General features: G+C 38.2%; 2 protein-coding genes across 2 annotated transcripts in view; both read left to right on the forward strand.

Moving 5' to 3' along the window:
• LOC115442940 overlaps positions 1 to 12,717 on the forward strand; it is a 111,050-nt gene that overhangs the window by 85,226 nt on the left and 13,107 nt on the right. Inside the window, exons 28-30 of the mRNA XM_037438465.1 lie at positions 792 to 908; positions 3,952 to 4,056; positions 11,656 to 11,804. Coding sequence (XP_037294362.1) covers positions 792 to 908; positions 3,952 to 4,056; positions 11,656 to 11,804 — 371 coding nt within the window. The remainder of the gene's footprint in view (positions 1 to 791; positions 909 to 3,951; positions 4,057 to 11,655; positions 11,805 to 12,717) is intronic.
• LOC115442931 overlaps positions 767 to 12,717 on the forward strand; it is a 101,308-nt gene continuing 89,357 nt past the window's right edge. Inside the window, exons 1-3 of the mRNA XM_037438466.1 lie at positions 767 to 908; positions 3,952 to 4,056; positions 11,656 to 11,804. The gene's annotated coding sequence lies outside the window, so the exon portion shown is untranslated. The remainder of the gene's footprint in view (positions 909 to 3,951; positions 4,057 to 11,655; positions 11,805 to 12,717) is intronic.

Below are 12,717 nucleotides of genomic sequence, written 5' to 3' on the forward strand. Positions count from 1 at the left end.
GTTCACGCTTGTATAAGTAAGATGGAAGTGCAAATGATCCTTCAGTTACCGGAGCTTACCTTTAGTAACGATCGAAAATACTATTGTCAAATTCTAAACGATTCGTGTATTTTGAATTAAAATCACCTAAAAATAATATTTCTAATTTTCTTCCCTATAAAAAGCCAAAACTCCACCTCTTTAATACCCAAGTGTGTTCCTAGCACTTATTATAAAGCAAAAGGCAAGTACACAAAAACAATTTCATAACATCACATTTCGTAGTTGAGGAAACAATGAATTACTGACACTTTATAACCGCAGAAAGTAAAGGAAAATAGATCCCATTTCATCCGGCAGTAAAGCTGATGTTATCTGTTAAATTGACCCTAAATCTTCGACTTGACAGACTTATGGTCGAAATATAATATTGTCCGGATTCCTTGTTTGCTTCTCTAGAGAGTGAATTTTTGATAGTTCAAGAGCAATTGACCCCTGTAGGTGCAGGAAATTTTTATAGTTCATAATTTTGAAAACAATTACACCTACATTTCCAAATTATGATTAGGTCTGATCCATTTAATTGGCAATTGACTTATGTTTTATTTCATTTAAAGGATCAAAAGAATATGTTGGGCTTTGAGGTCCATAGTATATTTAACGACAGAAATAATAAAAGTATTTATATGCGCTTTAGAAGAAATACGAGTCCAACTTTTAATAACAGGCTTCAGGAATAAAACTTTTGTTAACATTTTTGTTTATTCCTGTAATAATATTAATTTTAATGTGATATGATGTGTGATGATCAGTGGAGGAGCCGCCGGCGCTGACGAGGGTGTGCCCGTGCTGCTGCTCCGTCAAGCCGCTACTGCCCGACCACTACGAACCGATCTGTCTGCAGTTCAGGGACCTGCCGCTCAGAACAGGTACTGCTTTTTAAATACAGCATATTGTATCAATACGATATATATCGGTGCCTTCGAAGCCGGGTTAACTAGCTCGAACTCTTCCCTTGAATTTTTATACTTAGCAGAAAGTTGGTGATAGAATAGGTGGGTCCCGTAATAGTAAATTATCATCACTATTCGCAGACAGTCATGCATCCAGAAAACATATATACATGATACCATTTAATAAATATAAAACGAGATTGGAAGAGGAATAGAAATTTCTCAAGCATTCAGAAAGACTATTGACAGTCCAACATAGTAGTAATATTAGTTGTAGTACCAGCCACACCACTTCAAACAGGTTTTCTATGACGCAAAGTACACTTCCAGTCGAGCTAACCTATTCATGCCACCTCTGCCACTCACGAATATTGTCAAACGAATATTCCCTTCTGAACCCCTTAAACGCAAAACTAACATAAATAAAGCCACTCGAAAAATATTTCTTTTCACAAAATTAAATAAAAAATGTATTTACAAATGGATGATAAATTACCAACGCCGCTTAATAATGTTATTAGTTAAATGAAAAAGAGAAAAATATAATGTTCTATCTGCGTCATAAAAGCATTTACAAAATGAGAAAAGTTTAGAAAAACAATTATTATTACAAAATATAAAAATAACGCCGCGCCGTGTAGTTTAAAAACGAAGAGTATTTAAAATAATGTTTGTTATGAGAGAAAAATTGTTTGCCCAAAAACTAAATAGGAGCACTACGACTGCCCACAATCTGTCGTAATGTCACTGAGTACTTTGATGATGAAATACTGCATAAAACTACTTTACACACTCAGATATCAGGCGTTAAGTCTCATAAAGCCCAGTAATTATCTCTGTCTTAATTTCCTTCAAACCGCAACCCAACAGCCTCACTTAGCGCCGCCTGAGGTACCTTTACCCGACTAAGTTTTCGTGTACAAAAACAATTATAATTATTTGTACTATCAACAGGTTGTCGATCTTGAATAATTCGACGTTAACAAAATAAATAAATTCAACAACATATTTTTACAAATACATAACTGTCAAAAAATAGATCGGGTATATTACACGTGCTTCATTGGGAATCGTCTCGCAAATTCCATCCGATGTATAGACTAAGACGTTGGTCACACGTAGATGACACAGCACAGCATAATGTAGAAAATGAAGCCAGTTAAACAACTCGCGACCGTCGAGGCACAAAACGTTGATTATTGATTGAAAATTTGTATTTCCACTGTACACTTGAGCAATGTAGACTATGCCAAATGACAAAAAACTAGAACTACAGCTATATCGCAGAGTTCTTCCTTTATTTTCTCATCTGGAATAATAGTATTTCCTAACATGCGATTTAGAAAAACTTTTCTTTTCGTTATAACCGTGTAATCATACAGATTTCCGTTCACTCCTTCAACTATAAAACGGAAAATATACGTTATAAAGTCTAATATAGACTGCGTCAGCCTGCACGTCAGCAAGCACGCTACTTCGCACAGACAGCTGAGACTCAGCAGCCCTCGAACGACCTTCTAATCTTGCGTGTCCTTTATTATGCTTCAGCCTTTTGTGTGCTTTTAAATAAGAAACATCTTGTAAAAATGCGGCTGTAATTGGTCCATCCTCAGAGGGGAGAGCTTTTATTGTAATTCAGACATTATCCCTGAGAATGTTGAGTGAGTAAATATTGTAACAAGGAATTCCCGTGGGTTTCATTGAGCACAAACAATGTTATATGTTTTCGGGATCTTTTTGTTACGACTTGATTAGGTTCGACTTGTAAATAGTATACCAAATTTTGTTAATATATTATTTTATTTTATTACAAGTAAGATTTATTTCATAACACACATATACACACTGCGACGACATTGTGTGCAGGCACATGCATGCACACAATGTCGTCTTTGTATTCCGTCTCAAGATGTGATAGGGGGCGAGCTATTAGGCACAAACCCCAGACTCCACGGAGATACTGAATAGCAAAGTTCAGCATCATTTCCATTAAATCCGAGAATTGAACCCAAGAATTCACCATAGCTATCGTACCGCATGTAACCAGAACATCTACGCCATTGACGTTATTTTTAAAAGTTTTTGCCATCTCAATTCTTATATTTTAAAATTATAATCATATTTTGAGTCACAAACTATTACACTAAAATCTTTCTTCACCCAAGTACAAATACAATATACCAACAATTTAAATGTAATATTTTAAAGTCAATAATTATAATATGTACTTGTAGAGAACAATTTCTCAATATCAAGGAGTCTCAAGTCTAAGCCAGCACAATTAGAAGGGTTTGCACAGACACGTCGTAAGCTCGCACTATTAATCACGGGCATCTCCGATCCCGACTGTTCCTATCTGTCCCGGGGGATTACTGTCAACTACCACGCTAATGAACTTGTCACTGTTCCCGGGACAGCGCGATGGAGATAACAGGATACAAGAGAGCGGCGCGATGTCGCCACGGGAATGTGTACCAGCGACAGGAGGCAATGGCATGACTGCGCGGAAAATAAAACACTTTTTTGTTTTAACATTGTAGGATAATGTTTATAAGAGCTTTAAATTTCATTAAAATCTTTTGAGTGGTTTCCGCATTTACTTGTAAAAACATTAAATTCTCTTAAATCCTAAAATATTAGGGTTTTCTGTAATGGATTTCGGGATCTATCAGCAGATATCGACCGGTATCGTTTATTTATTTCACCCGTCAAGACATACCGGTACAAACCGCGATGCACCGCATTTTGGCAGCTGTTCGAAATCCTTGTCAGAATAAATTTGGTCTTCGGGGTTTGCGGAATTAGATTCCGACGCGGTTAGCACTAGTGCAAACACGCCTGGGAATTTGAATTTATAATTTGAGTCTGATTTATAATTTGATGCTATCGTCTCGTCATGTACTTACTGACTTCAAGTAAAAACTTATCATACAACAACAAAGTCATAAGGTAACTTTTAAAAAGTGGATTTTTGAAGTATGTATGTAATTGAAAGTATATTAAAATATGTGTGTACCAGTTCGTTCCCGGCGGCTGGTGATCCGCAACGAGTCGTCGGTGAGCGCGCGCTGGAGCAGCGCCGTGCGCCGCTGGCCGAGGGTGCACAGCAGGACGCTCCACGCAGGTACTGTGACAGATCGGGGTCCCTTCCATCTCAACTCAAATCAAAAGGTAATTCATATTTCTGCCACACCATTGAGCTGTTGAACGGTTTGCTAGTATACGGGTTCCCTCCTTTCTACAACTTGCGGCCCTTCTACTGGAGCATGAAGAAGAAATTAAGGAGGCTGGTCCGGGGATGTTCATATCTTGCCGGTCGATGTTTTTGGTTTTCTTCATTTAACTTCAGGTGGAGTGAGGCCAGTTTGCCGTGGCGACGATAAATAAAAGTTCAACTGTCGCTATGGTTTTTGATAAAAGACGTATTACTAATAAATTAAATGGGCACAACTCAAAGACAAGTGTAAACTTCATGTCTTATATGACCAATTTCTATGGATAATATGATTACTTTATCCTCAGATTTCTTAACTCTGCATTCTGATAGCATTCAATGTACTATGTGTTACATAAAATACCCGACACGCAAATTTTCATGTCCGAGATTTTACCTCTACCGTGTGGTAGCCGGTGATTTATGACCTCCGGTCTCCTATCTCTGAATTCTGATGTGTAGAATTGAACACATTGTGTGCCATAATACGAAATATCCATTATGCAAAATCTGATATGTAAGATTTAACTTCAGACCTCTAAGCCGATGACAGGTATAAACTCTATAGCTCTGATATACTTAAACTTTTTTATAACTGAGCGATATCTAAATAGAAAAATAATGTTTTTTAGAAGCGGAATTGCACCAAAAACTTCACAAGTCTCAGTTCACATTTCACAGCATGTACACCACCGTTACCCTAATAAAATTATATTTAAATTCATAAATGATCTGTAATATTAAACTAGTGTACAGAGACTAAAATTAAATCCCAAACAATCCTAATTAATAGCAGCTATAAATAAGCTCGACCTTCGCTACTGTCCGTAAATAGCGAAATAAAATTTGGGATCGCCGCGCGGGGGAGTCATTGTCCGCACAAAAAATACGTAATGCCTAATTGAATTTAAAATTAGGTAATTTATGCAACGCTTTATTGTATACGTCTGGGGGTGTTGTTTTATTATTTGGCTATTTTTTGTAGCAAGCAAGCTGGTGGGTCAAATGGTTGCGTGTGCCCACCTCTCACAGCAATCAAAATATTGGGAGTGCGACACGTTTCGGCTCTGGGCAATCTAAGTAGTGAACAAAGGCGTAAACATGCCACTTCACGACAATTTTTGTTTCTTCGTAATACTGTCGCAGTAGTGTGAGCCCATTCATGCTGTATACAATCTCCATCAATACACACTCTCTCTCTCTCTCTCTCTCTCTCTGTGTGTGTAAAATCTACGCCTACTATTATGTAAAGCTGAATAAATTTTTATTTGTTTAACGAGATGTCTAGAATCAGTGATTGTAAACATTTTTTATCCCAGGAAGGGACATTGACGGGGGAAAAGCGTGTAGAGCAAACGGTGATATAGCTATACTATGAAAATAAAGAACTAGGGCAGGTTACCCGTTTAATAATAAACGTACTGGAAGTGAATTGCTGGCCGCATTTGGGTCGTTTTCTCGGCGCAGTCCCTGAACAGAGAACCCTCGCAAATCCCCCTCCACACTCAGGCTTTTAGGAACCCAACTTTGGACAATTTTAATGCAAACACATTATTCAATGTGAATGACCGAATAATTCTATAACTTATAATGTTTTCGTTTTGGAAGTTGTACCGTATAACGCCGCCGTGTTATCCAAATACTGCGACACATAGCAGTTCCTCGGAGTGTTTTAAGTCAATATTCAGGTAGTGTTGATACTGTTTGTGGGTAGTGGTCGCTTACCAACAGGCGAGCGGCTTCTTCGTCTTGTTATTTAGTTGCGTAAAAAAATCGGGCATTATTCGAATTATTAAAGTTAGGATCACAAATAATCAATTCACCTGTAATGAAACAGGAAATCGAGATTGGTACAAATTGATTTGTTATTTTGATTGTAATTAACGTTGGCGAATCAAACTCTGCAATATCTGATTTCGGTTCGCCGCTAATTAATTTCGCATCAATGTTGTGTAAGTGGTATACACTGTTTGAATCCAATTATATGTATTTACGAATAGATATTTGATAATGGATTTACATTTTATCTCCGAGGATAAGTGTTTTCCTAAATTAATTCCAATTATCTGAAGATCGAACTGCCTATCTCTGTTGTTTTCAGTCTTTAAGATGCCGACGCGAAACACAAAACTCTTTCGTGACTAGATTTTAAGGCGATAATGTCGTCTCTTGATAGTCATTTGTTTAATAATTAAATAGACCCTAATGATCCCAATTCAGTACATTGTTCCAAATGTTTAAAACATTTTTGCTTAATTGTATCTGGGTGTTAATAGCGCTCTACAAACTTTAAACAAATGCCTTAATTTAATTAGCGGTTAATATTCTCGGCTCAGAAACAAAACAGACGTAATAGTGTTTGCTTCGTTTAAACGGGACTCAGTGAGGACGCGTGAGGGTCCGCGCGAGGGGGAGCACGGTGCGGGCGGGAGGGTGTTACAATTTAATAACATTTAAATTTTGTCCGGTTATTACCGATTCTCTTTGTTTGACTTCGTCCATCGATTCAAGGGTACCTTACTTTTTATATTGCTACTTATTGGTCACGGATCAGCTCGTGTGTCATTTAATAATTCCATAAGAGCTTATTACAAGGATTAAACATAGCCTTAATTGTATTTATCTACACCAAAGTATGCTCCACCGTTTCTACCCAATATGTGAAAACATTACATACAGACAACAGCCTCTACGTCTAGTCATAACAAAAACAACCCAAATTCCATGACAATAAACAAAGATATATACAGATACTATTCCATTTAAATAACCGGCAATACGGAATGCAATAGATTGAATTGCGTCCGGTACTTACTACCGTCGTATTGCCTCGTTGAAGTATCGCGTCAAGTGCTTGTATATTGGATTTTATTGCACGGACTTAACTAAGTCTTTGCAAGCGTTACAATATTGGAAATTTACAATGTTATTAATTTAATTTCAATAACAGATATTTCAATAGGTTAATAATAATAATAATTTGTGAATTGAAAAGTATAATTTAATAATCAACTCAATTATTTGTACACGTAAAACAAACGGCAAACTATCAAAAGCGTCATCTTCCACAATTCTGTAGACACGAACGTGCGTGGGCGGCCTCGCACCAGAGGAAAAAGGATTTAGCGCGTAGAGCCCTCGTGGAAAATTGGATTTTAGAAAAAAGAGATTTCACTTTGTTATTTTAATATGATTATTTTGTTTTATACAATTTAATTTGTAGACAGGTGGGTGCCCTCGTTGTGGTAAGCGACACAATATTATAATAAAGACATTAACTAACATGCAAACTTTGACTGCAACATGCTAGCTTTGAGTGAAAGAGTATTGTATGGCACTGCGCTCATTACTTTGAAGCATTACAATATGTTTACACATTGCCGCTGGAAAAAAATGCAGACTCTCTTACTATTAAAAGTATCTTATTTATGTTACCTACTAATAATACAATATACATACATACATAACTTCACGCATTTATCCCCGAAGGGGTATGCAGAGGCACAACCAGGGCACCCACTTTTCGCCAAGTATGTTCCGTCCCATGATGTGATGGGGGCGAGCCTATCGCCATATCGGGCACAAATTCCAGACTCCGGGCTGATACTGAGCAGAAAAAACCCAAATATCACTTTGCCCGACCCGGGATTCGAACCCAGGACCTCAGAGCGCTATTGTACCGGGCATGCAATACAACTACGCCACCCAGGCAGTCATAATACAATATATTATTCATTTATCATTTTGATTTTTTCATTTGCCATCTCCGCCACGCACGTCGTGCTTTTATATCCAATGTATGTATGTATGTTTTGTTATGTTTACTTTATTTAAGCAAAACAAATAAACTAATACAAAAATGTCTAGATACAAACTACGTTATTAAAATATCGCACGCAATATAAAAACATCGCCGAAGCAGTCTAATATATAATTAATAAGGTACCTAATGTGACACTGAGTAATATTATTATGACGCCTCACACTTCACAAGCGGTAATCAGCATCTACTCGAAAAAACCCTAAGGGTGTGGAGAGGGAACATAACTCACAAGTCATCAGAATAACATTTGGGACGTTTTTGCTCTGTACGCCAGTATGTTATCAGAAATGAGATGGTGTTAATGTGGAAATGTCTTTATGACTACCTTATTTTACTCTATTCTGCGTGGCTTACTTTGATACAATTTATTCTGGGTTGGATCCCCCAGAGGAGGTTGAAGTTAGCCGATCGTAAAACTAAGTGAAATCCTTCCTACAACATCCTTCATAAAGTTCATCGTACTGACTCCACAATTTACTAGGGTGAGGGTACATGGAAAGACTATTTACTAAGAGTAATTCTCATACATATTTTTTAAACAAATAAAAGATAATATTAAACTTCAATAAGAAAATACGAGTCTAAAAGGAACAACATTTATTTTCTTCTATAATGAAAAACGACCTAACGTAAATATTTATGACTAGTGCCAAAGCCAACGTAAAATGTATAAACGTAAACTAATACTTTTCAGGAATCCTTTAACGTTTACAGACGGGTTGAAACGACTGGACCGTTCCAAAGGGCGGCGGGAGCTTTAAAAGTTTGCTTTCACTTGAATTTTGTTGAAATATTTTATGATTTAAAATAAACATCTGAAATAAATTTACATCGGACTAACGTAGAGTTAATAATGTAGTTAGATTACGATGAGCTCGAGATATCCTCACTCTCAAATAACGTTTTCTTTTAATTAAATCGGCGATGGATCTACGGAACATTTGGTATCGAAGGAGGCCGGCAGAGTTCACTACCTATTGTTCGTCCACTAGTACATAAAGTAACAATGATATTTTTTTTTGTTTGACTGCCTTGGTGGCGTGTTCGTTTCGCAGTACGACTACCATTTACCATTACAATTCTGCTGCCTCGGGTTTGAATACTCGGTCGAGCCGTGTTATTGGGTTTTTCTGTTCAATAACATTTCTGAATATGGAATTTGAATTTACTAACGATGATTTTATATGGTTCAGAATTTAGTCAACTTATGCAAAAATTCGGAAGCTTGTACAAAATTAATACATGACTGAAGTCGCCGGGTGGCTATGCCGAAAATTGTAACGATGGAATATAAATTTCAAAGAGCCTGTCGTAGAAAAACATTTGCAATATTAGTATTTATTACATCAATAACTGAAACCTCTTGCGAGCCAGTACAATAATGTTGGCATGTTTGGAAACGGATATACACAGACTGATCTTAGAACGCGACACACTGACGTGAGGCATTATGGTGGGTCAAATGCCTTATTTACAGTCGCTTTGCAAGCGAATACTAATATCTTAGCACCATGATATCTGTTTCAATATATTTCAATAGTACTCTGAATATTAGTGTTATTCATAAAATGATTACTACCTGTAATTAAAACAGATATAATTCTAATTTCGTCTTTATTATTAACTATGTCGTTTCGTTTCTATTTTCGGCATAGGCACCCGTAAATAAAATGTCGAGGCGGGACAGGCGGCGCACGGCAAGCGAAATTTCGTTACAATCACGCCGTGCATACTAAACGGCTGAATCGCGTAAACACCTCGTGTTTTCTCACTAAAGCTGCCGGTAATCAGCCGATTTATTTTTGAGCACTCTCTTCAGAAAATTTTATGCGGCTTATTGACAAAGCGAGCCTTCTATTAGCCGCATCTATTAAACATTGAAGCATCAAGTATCACAGTACTCCTCTATCTTCCGTTCGGCAAACGAAAACACAATATGTTTATTAACGCAATTCTTAGTGTCCTGGGTTCAAGGTTATTGCAATTGTAACATGAAAGCGTCTTTACAATGTTGCTCAGCAGTAAGCGTGGACAAAACTGTAATGATTGATTGATTTAATTCAGATTTGTTTTACGTTTTCTTCACTGTCAAAGCTAGCAATAATAAATTATTTCATAACTAAACTTATAACCTAAAATGAAGACACCTTCGTCACGAGATCCATTTCCAAAATACACAAAATAAATCATAATATCATGCATATCTCGAAATTAAATTTTATGGTAACATTTGCATGTAGTGAATAGTGAGCAGGTCCGGTATCCCGAGACCGAGCGATCTCCATACGTTATCTCGCTGTTGCCGCGCCATTACGCGTTACTGCCTTCCGACTGGCGTGCTTCCTCTTACAGTGCCTCTAAGTAGAGCGGAAAGAGTTAATTAGCCGGGTCTGCAGCCAGCGACCAAAATATAGACCTCTTGATACATCAACGTAAACATCATTATATAATATCCTTGTTCTGAAATCATAATAGGTTACGATTGTCGTCGTTATGTTTGGGAGTGACTTATCCTAGCGCTAGTCTTATTGTTAAGATGTTTCTATATATTTTTTTCTATTAGCGTTAACGAATATTAAGGCATGTTGGTTACGAACTTCTGTATAAAATCTGGCTAAATAAATACCACCGTAGTATTTATTTTATTATTTATTTATTAACACTTTGTACACGAGGTATACAGGCGGACTTAATGCCATGGGCATTCTCTCCCAGTCAGCGGTAAGCGGTACCCAAAATTTGGCGACTTTATAGTATAAGCCAGTATAGTATTTCGCAATACATGGAATACATGTCTCAGGATTATAAGCACAGACCAGTGCCTATTAATAATTTTAAAGTAATTTCAATGTATAAATGTCGTAGGTCCTGCTTATAGACAACAAGAACCAGTTTTATTAGTATGAAAAGTAAGCGGCTGTTTTATATTCTCAAACTGTTTCAAAGCTAAAAATAGCATACGAACTTTCTCAGTTAGTTGTGAAATTGCGTGAAGTGTCATGTCAGCATCTGCGTGGCGTTTGCGGGGTGACGGCGGGGTGACGGCGGGGTGAGGGCGGGGTGAGGGCGGGGCGCCGCGCTCCGCCGAAGACAAGCTGCGATTTCCACGCTCGCTTTCACACGACGTGAGCGGATTCGCTGTTTGACGAGCGATTAAACACGTGACGCCGTTAAACCACAAGAGGGAGATTCGATTAGTGGCTTGAGTACTTAGTAAATTTAGCATTTATTGTACAGCAATATTGGGTTTTAATCTCTTAAGCTTTAGAAATGTTTTCATAGAATATGCAGTCATAAAGAGCAACGTTATATTGTGTAATATTATAGTCATATCGATTTTGTTTTGCACCATTTCTAAATTGTCGTCCTACCTGAGTAGCCATTTCTATTGGAAAACCAAGTAAACACTTAGAATTCCTTCAATGGTTCGTGTAGTAATTGTTTGGAAACCATTTGGTAAGAGTCGCATAGTTGGGGCAAGGAATAAGGACATGCAGTACTTTTTAATTATAATCGAAATCTGATCTCTCAGCGTGAAGGACACTTAAGTTGCAGGAAGGAGAAAACACGTATTCTGGCAAACTATTGTATTTCACGTAAATATATAAAATAAAATAGTTTATTTAAAGTTGCAATTACCATTGTATATGTCGCTGATGGTGATGATGGTATGCTGTATTATGTAGACCAGTGGGTGTGCGACGTGCGCGCGCCGGGCGTGCGGCTGCAGTGCTCGCCGGCGCGCGGCGCGCTGCCGCCGCGCTCCGCCGCCGACGTGCTGGTCAGCGTGTACGCCGCGTGCTGGGGACTCTACCGGGACCAGATACTCATACACGTACTTACTTCATACATCTCTTACAAACCGCAGGTTATACTCCACCCAAAGCGGACGGCAAAATGACCTACGCGAGTTCCGTTAAGCTCCGTCTGCCAAAACAAGCCCCGGCAATGGAGCCTCGCGCGCCTCTCCCGTGCGTAGTGGCTTACCCGACTAGCGAGCGGACAGCTGATCTCACGTCATCGTCTGCCACGAAACAGGCGCTGTTTAATGCAATTAAACCTAGCGACGACGGGTTTCAAATCGTAGGCGTTAAAAACCGCGAAAGCTGGCGTTGTACTTCGCGTTGCCAACGAACGTCAGATTCACAAACTCCAGTCGGTGGATGCATTAAAATCAGCTGGTTTACGTTTAGAGAAACCAAAAGGTCGACGTCCGCGAATTTTAATTAAAGATGTCCCATCCTCAATGGAAGACAAACCGTTTTTAACAGCTTTGTATCGGCAAAATATTAAGGATGAAATGCCAATTAAGGAGGACGATTTCATTAAATCCGTAAAATCGTTCGGCGACGTAGTTTGGAACACGGACGTAAATGGATAGGCGTGGAAATTGATTCGGAAGTGAGAAAACATCTAGTTGCGACCAAAGAGAAACTATTTATAGATTGGGCAACTTGCAGGTTTATTGATGACGTGGAGATAGTCCGCTGCCTCAATTGCCAACAATACGGGCATGTGCATAAGTTCTGCACCATTAAAACACCAACTTGTGCCGTTTGTGCCGAGGCACATGAAACCAAGGCTTGTCCACATAAGGACAATCGTGATTTTAAGCCCGTATGCGCAACTTGCAAACGTTTTAAGAAACCCCACGACCATCGCTGTGGGTCTCAGGAATGTCCGTCATACAAACATAAATTAGAAACCCTCATTTTGTCAACTAATTATTAAATAAATTTAATATGGAT

This window comes from Manduca sexta, chromosome 14, assembly GCF_014839805.1.
Source record: "Manduca sexta isolate Smith_Timp_Sample1 chromosome 14, JHU_Msex_v1.0, whole genome shotgun sequence".
Taxonomy (NCBI): Eukaryota; Metazoa; Arthropoda; class Insecta; order Lepidoptera; family Sphingidae; genus Manduca; species Manduca sexta.